Here is a 9,287-nt window from a genome sequence, read left to right as displayed (position 1 = left end):
AGTTATAGTGCTATTGGCCATGAGTTCAATGTTAATCAGTCAACATTAATATATTAAATAATATGTTTTTAAACAGAAACATACATAAAAAAAGGTAATGTACTGATCAGCTAATGAAAATATTGTGACCAAAGGCTCACAGGATCATATCCCTGTATTTCCCATAGGAGCAGTGATTTGATATTCATTCATTCAGTGTTCGTGGTGTCTTTATAGATCGTCACTGCCGTGAATAACGAGAATGACCCGTACAATGCTGGTGAGGATGTGAAGTCACTGGATCTCTCAAACATTGCTAGTGGGAATGTAGAATAGTACCACGACTCTGAAAAAGTTCTGCAACTTTCTATCATACAACCCAGTAATTGTACTCCTGGGTTTTCATCCAAGAGAAGTAAAAAACTTATGTTCTCACATGTACCCTTGAATTTGTAGGTTTGTCTTTTGCCAAATTTGGGAAGTTCTCAGCCATTTTTCTTTGAGTATTTTTTTGAGCTCCATATTCTTTCTCACCCCCTTATCAGACTCTGAGGACAGGAACGTTAGATCTCTTGTTATTGTATCACAAGTCCCTGAGGCTCAGTTTATTTTATTTCAGTCTATTTCCTCTCTGTTGTTCAGATTGATGATTTCTCTTCGTCTGTCTTGAAGTTCACTGATTCTCTCCTATCCCATTTCAATTCTGCTATGAAACCCATCCAGTGAGGGTTTTCTTTATTTTTGTTAACGTGTTTTTCAGTTCTAAAATTTCTATTTGATTCTTCTCTATGTCTTCTATTTCATTGTTGAGAGAGTCTATTTTTTAATTTGTTTCAAGAGTGTTCATAATTGCCTGTTGGAGCATTTTTATGACAGTTACTTGGAAATCCTTGTCTAAAAATTGCAACATCTGTGTCATCTTAGTGTTGGCAGCTGTTAATCACATTTTCTCATTTGAGTTGAAATTTTCCTGTTTCTTGATACGATGAGTCATTCTGGACTGTATCCTGGATATTTTGAATATTATGTAATCAGACTCTGGTTCTTATTTAAATTTTATATTTTGGCAGCTAGTCAACCTATTAGGTTCAAAATACATGTCCTGGCTCACTCTTGTGGGTCGTGGTTCAAATGTCAATTTATAAAGCTTCTGCAGTGCTATTCTCTTCCACTCCACTCGTGTGTTAGCTAGATGATAGGAGTCTACACTACAGTATCCTCAGTGGAAGCTGGGAGATGGGAAGGAGGAAGACATAGATCATTACAGCAGGGTGGAGACAGAAGACAGGGTTTTACACACTAACACACCTGGCGGAGGGTCACCTTGTTCTTGCAGAGGAGATGGCATCAAAATTCTGCCCACAGGCTCCACAGGGCAGGGGTTCCTCCTTGTTACTGTTGTGGTGGGGTGGGGGCAGAACTCAGAGTTCTGCTCACAGGGGAGGAGCCTTGCCTCATTACTTTGGGTGGGAAACATGGAACTCAGAATTCTGCCCACAGGCTCTGAGGAAGGGGTGCTGCCTCATTACTGTAGGGGATATGGATGACAGGCCTCTGCCCATAAGCTACACAGGGGAGGAGCACACCTCCTTGCTATTGCAAGAGGGTGGTAGAAGTCCAAGTTCATCCACTGGCCCTGCAGGGGAAGGACAGAGTCCACACTGTGAGAGAGGGGGCTGGATGACAGAGTGCCACCTGCAGACTCCCCTGCTGGAGCACCCACTGGGTAACACGTGACTGCAGATGGGTTTCATGGTGTTCACTCAAGGACAGGCAGAAATGGTTAAAGGCTCTACACTGTTGGGTTGCCCTTTTCCCAGTCCTTTGCATGAAAGAAAGGACTGTTTCTTGTCTGCACCCTTTGGCATTTCTGAGTTGCAGGCTTCTCCAACACCTCAGCTGGGGTACACAGGACACAAGAAAAAAACCTAGGACCTCACTGCTGGGTTGTTCCTTGAGTCCCAAAGGCCCTAGCCGTCCTCCTTTCCTCCATCTTTGAGTCCTGTGCTAGGTGACTTATGTGTTTAATCCAGGGATTTTTGTTGTGATTAGCAGGAGTAAAATGAAATGCACCTTGCCCAGAACCAGAAGTACAGCCCCTTTCGATGGTTATTTAGGATTTCTGACTTTTTGCTCTTATGAATAATTCTGTGAATCGTATTCTTGTTCATGCCACTTGGCCTCTTAATTCATTAAATTCCTATAAGTAGAAATCTTGAGTCAAGAAGTATTACACTGCTAAGGATCTTGATATGCAATATGTACACTGTAACACTACATCCCTGTAACTGTTAAATATTCTTTTTTTTCTTTTGGTGAGGAAGATTGTCCCTAACATCTGTGCCTCTATTTTGTATGTGGGACACCACCACATCATGGCTTGATGAGTGGTGTGTAGGTTCACACTCAGGATCCAACCCCTAGGAACCCCAGCTGCCAAAGCGGAGCATGTGAACTTAACCACAATGCCACCAGGCTGGCCCCTCTTTTTTTTTTTTTTTTTTAATATTGGCCAAAGTGATACATAAAAGACTGTTCAGTCTCAACTATTCATGAAAAACTGCAAACCACTGGTCTTTTTGTATTTCTTCTTTTATGAATTATTACACCTTTCATTTACTTTTCTATAGAGGTGTTCATCTTTTGTTTGCTGGTTTGTAAAATCTTTGTATATATGGATATTAATATTTTTTCCGCTGTATAAGCTGTAAATAGGATTCCCAGTTGGACCGTTAGTTTGCTTTATGTGCTTTTGCCATGCACAGGTTTTGCTTTTTATGTCGTCAAATCCATCAATTTTTACAAATATTTTCCTGTTGAGTAGATCTGCCTTGCAGGCCCTACTCTGAGGCGGCACAGACCTCTCCCACCTTTGGACTTCTTTTTGCATTTGAGATGTCAGGAAGGATATATCTCTCTAAGCCATAAGAAGATGAATGGAATAAAAAATGGGGAAGACCTTCTACACTAGTCTTTTGTCTAATCAGAAATGAAATGAGTCCTCCAAACACACACTCAAATCTCTTTCTACTTGGCTCGCTGTACCACAGCCCAAGTGCCTCCATCACCAAATCAGAGCCATCTGCACTGATTTACCACAGGCAAAGTGCCTTTCCCTGGAGAATGTCAAACACAGCATCTTTGAAACATCTCCCCTATTCTACTCCTCGTCTGCGCTCTAGTAGCGAATCAGGAAAGACAGTGATTGAAATAGCATATGGCATCATCAAATACCAATTTTTCTGACTTTGACAGTTTCAAGAGCTGTCGCTAACTTTTTCTCAAGCTGAGACTTCGTGGTTTTATTCCACTTCCTTTACTGTGCCATTAAGAATCAGTCTCAGTCCTCTGTCAGATATATAGCGCTCATAAATATTTAAATATTCCAAAGGATTGTCCTGATTCCTATTTCAACCCACGCCCCCACAGAGCTGACCTAAGCATTCCGCTCTATTGATTTGTGCGTGAGGGAGTGTTTAAGAGAGAAACTATGGATTATTTTTTATGTTTTCTTTTCAGTTATTGCAATGCTAAAATAGCAAGGGCATGATTTTATTTTCTGTGATGTCTGTGAATGGTCTATAAAACAGTGAATGTTGAATTTAATAGGTGTAACAGAGCAAGGGTGGAGATGCAATTCAAAAAGAGGGCAGGGAAGTTCAGAGGCCCAAACTGAACTACGGAGAGTAGATTTCAGATTGGAAATAGAGAACCCAAGTTCATTTGCTTGCTTCCATTCCTTGATCATTAGTTATAGTTATTCAATTAACAATTCAGTGTCATGAACTATCTTGATAACTCCTCATTAAGAGAATCAAAGCTGATAATTAAAGGATGGGTCAGAGACCTATCCATAGAGAGAGCAAAGGCCCAATTGGACAACATAAAAGAAGCATCATTTCACATTCCCGACATGTCAGCAGGCTCTGAATACTGATAGCTTCCAACGGGAGAGAAAAGGGCTAAACTATGAGCCTGCAGAGCCTGGCTTTGTTCACAGCCCCAAATCAATACCACGGAGACTGTCCAACACGCTTCAGTAACTGTTCATCAATTATTTACGGGGCTTTTTTGTTCAAAGTTTCTGTTTACAAGATTACGTCGTAACTTGAAATGATTGTTTCCTTTCACATGGCTGCTGGATGGGGCTTGAGTTTTTTGCAAGATGAAGTTGAAAGAACAGGTGTGGGGATATGTGTGTCGGGGTGGGGGGAGGGTGTGCACACGCGCTGCCATCTGTCATCGCAGGCTGCAGATTCAAATCAGGATTCCTGTGTATACATCTTTCTTCCCAATGGTGCTCCAACTTCTACCAGATAGGTATTAGAGGCCCAAGATATTTACTTGTCCATGAAGACAGCACAGGCATTTTCAACATTCTGCCACACTGACAGCCAAGGTCACGGGCAAGCAATGCTCCTTGAGTTGTTTTCCGAGTTTGTCCTTGCTCTGCTTTCTCAAAGTTCTTAGTGAGACTTGGAAACAAGGAATTAAACACTTTAAGGTCTGGTCTATCTGGTCCCAATTTTCTGTCAGCAGTGTCCACTTAAACCTCGCGCCCCAGCTTTGAGGTGAGGGCCTGCTGTTTGGTTCTCCTTTTGCACAAGGTGTGATGACTTGGATTTCTAAGTGCTCATACAAGAGGTGTAACTTTATCAAGAGCTTAGTATTTCCTAACCACCATGCTAAGAGTTTTTTGATATAAAATTCTTCCCAAAAAACTCCTGTGGGGTGTCTATATCATTATCCCTATTTTATAGATAAACTGAAACTTAGAGCATAGAAAGCTTTGAAAGATAAGAGGCAGAGCCGATATTCAAACTCCGATTTGTGCGCCTCCAGCACCTGAACTCTTTGCCACTATCTTACAGTATTCCAATGAACTCATAAAAACATCATCCTCTTCCGTTGTGTACAACAGGAATTGGCAAACTTTTCTGTAAAGGATCAAAGAGTAAATATTCTAGGTTTTGTGGGCCATGTGGGCTCTGGCAACTAATCTACTTCGCTGTTGTAGTGCAAAGCCAGAGACGTTACATAAACAAATGACATGGCTGTGTTCCAACACACTTTATTTACAAAACCAGGCAGGCTGGCTTTGACCTACAGGCCACAGTTTGCCAACCCCTAGTGTAGAAGAATCCATGTTTTAGGTAAAACTCTCAATAATTCTTTGCCTATTTCAGGGAGACCCTAAATGGTGAAATTAGGCATCAGACTAGCAATGGATTCGTCCTTGGTCAGTGGGTCCCTAAAAGCCCCAAATAAAGACTTCTGTAAAAAAGCATTTTCCAATCCTGGAGAAATTATCTGTGAAATAGGCATTTTGGTGAGGTGGTTTCCACTGACGTTTGCAGGAGTCAATTCCTAACCTTGTGCATCAACAAATTCTTTCCCCCCAAAATTCCATAGTATGGGCAAAAACTCCAATGAGGGAGCTGACCAAGGACTCATGGTGTTGGGCTGGAGAGCGCCCACCCACCGAAGCGGATGCTGCCTCCTCTCTATCCAATAGTGTTGATGTGGGAGAATACGGGCTCAGTTGCTGCATCATTTTCTTCAAGAAACCTTGGAAATCCATGTAATACATGCTGGGACTACAGCTGCCCTCAGGTAGCCTCTGACCAAAGATGACGTGGAGAAGGGCTGGTGCTCTGCCAATGCTCACTGTGGGATATATAACCTTATAGTTGCTTATAGTCTCAGTCCAACCATTGAGCACTTCATTATTTTTTCATATTATCCTAGAACTTTTAAATAAAGAATACAGTTACTCTTTTAAACTCAAGTAGAAATTCAATTGTGAATATTTTACCAACTCTAAAATATTAGCAGTATGATGTTTTTCATCAGTGTATTGGCACATTATGAGATAGTGGCAAAGAGTGCAGGCGCTAGACATGAACAAATATGATTTTTTTTTAAAGATTTTATTTTTTTCCTTTTTCTCCCCAAAGCCCCCTGGTATATAGTTGTATGTTCTTCGTTGTGGGTCCTTCTAGTTGTGGCATGTGGGACACTGCCTCAGCATGGTCTGATGAGCAGTGCCATGTCCGCGCCCAGGATTCGAATCAATGAAAGACTGGGATGCCTACAGCGGAGCGCATGAACTTAACCACTCGGCCACGGGGCCAGCCCCTGAACAAATATGATCTTGATAAAGCAGGTAATAACAGACATTACTTAAAATATACTCAAAGAAAAATAAATCTACAGTTTCTTATCTCTTTTCATGACTTCTCATTGTATAATTTCCAGTAGTAACTAGCTGTGAGTTTAGGCAAGTTTAATTTTATTGCATCCTAAATTCTCCTTTATAAAATGGGAATATTCATAACTACTTCCCAGGTTGAGTAGAAAAATGGATTTTTGTGTATAGGGATGGAGAATTTCCCCCAACAACTCATGGGCGGTCTTGGGAAGGTTCCCTCAGTGTTTGTTGAATTTAATGTATGAACAGAGTTCCAAAGGCAGGTGCTAAAAAGGTGTGTGTATGGTTTGAAGCAGCAAATAGGGACCCAAGGAAGAGCTCTAAAATCTAGGGGGTGGCTGGTTTCTTTGGAGAGACTCGGGCTGAGCCACAGCCCCACCTGAGCAGCTCCATGTTCTAAGACATAAGAACTAAAGGTCTCGGGTGTTGAGACCGCACGTGTCACAATTAGAGGGCCTAATGCTGAGATGACTGATATCTTCTCTTGATAGCTTTGCTTTAAATTCTGTAAAAATAGAGAAAAGTCTCCTATCTACTTTCCTACAGGAAACGAAAAGGAACGATAACATTAAAATGCTTCTCAAAGAAAGCCCCATTTCAGGGCTAACTTTTGAACTAGGTAAAAAGTACACTTTGAAGCAATAATGGATGAAATGGCAGTGTTGATACCTGCCATTTTCCCAAATGGACTATTTATTCCCTGGAAGTAGTTTACACCCTAGAAATATACACCAAGGTGAAGCAGTGTCATTTTAACTTGATCTTACTTGGGGTATAAGATCAGATGTGTGGCTAAAAAACTAAGACATTGTTTCATGTACCATAAAATCTTATTTTTTTTTAACTCTCTCTTCTTACAACGTAAGGTCTTACACTAAAGGCAGCAGAGTATGCGTAAATCATCATCAGTATGCCTAAACTTAACTAAATCTCCCTAGATTTTAAATTCTCTTTAATGCTACATAGATTTCGGAGAGGAAATAAAGTGGCAATCTAGCTACAGGCACCAAGTTTGCCGTACGGTAAACATCTGCAAAGTTAGATGTTATTTTTAAAAAAGTTATTTTGCACAGTTCACATTTAAAATTTGCAAGCTTAGGATGTTAACACAAAGTCTTAAGGTAGAAAATAATCACAAAGACTTATGCTATCAGCAGAATCAATTTTTTACTTAATATGAGAGTAACAACTCTGGTAAGTATGTAATCAAATGAAAACTAAATTTAGCAAACAAATGAATATTGCCAATTTCCATTCCTTCTGCAAGAATAAAATCAAATAGATGTAACTGTTACTGCTATAAACAATGTTATAGTATTATTTTCCCCTATAACTGCAAAAAGACAGGGATAATTTAACAATGCAGAAAGTATGTTTTTGGTATTTCTTAATATATAAAATCTATCCCATAATATTACAGTAGTATGTTTTTTAATCAGATTATGCATTTAAAATCTGGGTCAGTTGCTTTTCATCTGTAATACGTTTCTGCATGACAGCATCCGAGAATATGTGGAGACATGTCTGCTGCAAAATCATTAAACCAAGAAAAAAGTGACTCAGGTTTTACTTATATTTAAAGAAATAAGATGACTAACACGTAAGTAGGGAAAGAGCTAAGAATAAGTCATTTACAGTTTAAAAATTCTACATTTAAAGACTCCTGTCTAGGAGTTAACAAAATATTTTAACTGACATAAACTGGATCTAAGTAATCATTCTCGATCTAAACAGAGACTGTTTTATATTTTAAATGATTTACCTCTATGACTACACATAAGCCATAAAAATCCCAACAGGTTTTGTTTCTTTTGTGAATATGTCATGATAGAGCTTTGGTTATAAAATACTGTGGTTGATACGCTTCCTTAGCACTCAGTAAAATGGTGCCCCAACGTTAAAAATGCTCCCATTTTCATGAACTTGACAATGGAACTTAAAATGCAAAAATTCTAAATGAAAAGCAAAAATACAAATGCACACATAAGAAGTCCTTCTCTTCCAGGTTTATAAAATAAATTTTCATCACCAGTTAATCAGAGTTCATTGATCTACATCTGCAAAAACGTTTTGTTATTCAGACCCCTTTCAAACCACTTTAACGCAAGGGCTAAAGAAACAGTTCAAAAGAGGAACAGAATGAGGAGCCTGTGAAATATGTCTTCGTACAGGCAGAAAAAAGCTGAAGAGCAAATATTTCTTCAGTGGCGACCTATTTGGAAGTCTCTGGTTTTGTCTTCCGGGGTTTCTTGGAGGTACGTTCCTTGGGAATCCACATAGTGTGTCAACTGTGTGGCAGGTGAATGGTTATAATTCAATGTAATGAAATCATAAAGCAGAGACGGCTGGCACAGTTAACTGAGTGCCACTCCTCACAGCACACACACGCAAATGGGATGTTGCTGAAATCCAGGACAATTTCGCACAACCTGGCCAGGACTGTCATTCAATCAAGAGAGCTCTGCATCCTGTCGCTTCTCCAGGTTGAAGTGCATCTCTCTCTTTGCTACCGTGTTACCTAAAACAAATTAAACAAGTGAGCATTCAACATCCCATATCTACCAAACCCAATCTTTCCTGCTACTGGACCCGTACATCCCTCTCTGTGTCATCTGTACAGCGTTTAGCATTTTGCACCTTTATCTGTACCCAGCCTCACCAAATCAGCTGTTCAAATCAAATTCTTTACATTTCTTGCTTTTAGGCTGCAAAGAAAACATGCACAAAGGCTTCCACAACACAGTATTCTGCACCCTAGCTTTATAATTTGTGGGGTTATAAAAATCACATCAGATTAGGCACATTCATTGCCCATCAAGTTAACTCATGCATGCTGAGCATGCTTTGTTAATGGCTCTAAAATTTTTCAAATGAATGCTGATTAAAATCAGTGTATGTCAAGATCAAAATGTTGCCTTTGTTACTTTCTTCATGTGGTTAACTTTCACTTTAAAAACTAGGTTATTTTATAAAACTGCCATATTTAGTAAAAACATACATCTATTAAGAAGTGCGGTTGTTTTTTCCATTTTTAAACACCCAGGCTCATTATTTATGATCTAAGAAAACATCTGCAATTTTTATCATTTGATTTAGT

General features: G+C 39.6%; 1 protein-coding gene across 3 annotated transcripts in view; it reads right to left on the bottom strand.

Moving 5' to 3' along the window:
• Window positions 1-7,340: 7,340 nt before the first annotated feature.
• Window positions 7,341-9,287, bottom strand: part of TAFA4 (TAFA chemokine like family member 4) — a 148,017-nt gene continuing 146,070 nt past the window's right edge. For all 3 annotated transcript variants that reach the window (XM_070576855.1, XM_070576856.1, XM_070576857.1), the window contains exon 6: window positions 7,341-8,708. In XM_070576855.1, the coding sequence (XP_070432956.1) occupies window positions 8,697-8,708 (12 nt within the window). In that variant the 3' untranslated portion in view covers window positions 7,341-8,696. The remainder of the gene's footprint in view (window positions 8,709-9,287) is intronic.

The sequence above is a fragment of the Equus przewalskii genome, chromosome 15 (assembly GCF_037783145.1).
Source record: "Equus przewalskii isolate Varuska chromosome 15, EquPr2, whole genome shotgun sequence".
Classification (NCBI taxonomy): Eukaryota; Metazoa; Chordata; class Mammalia; order Perissodactyla; family Equidae; genus Equus; species Equus przewalskii.
The sequence above is the reverse complement of the archived record's forward strand: the minus strand, read 5'-3'. Positions and strand labels throughout refer to the sequence as shown.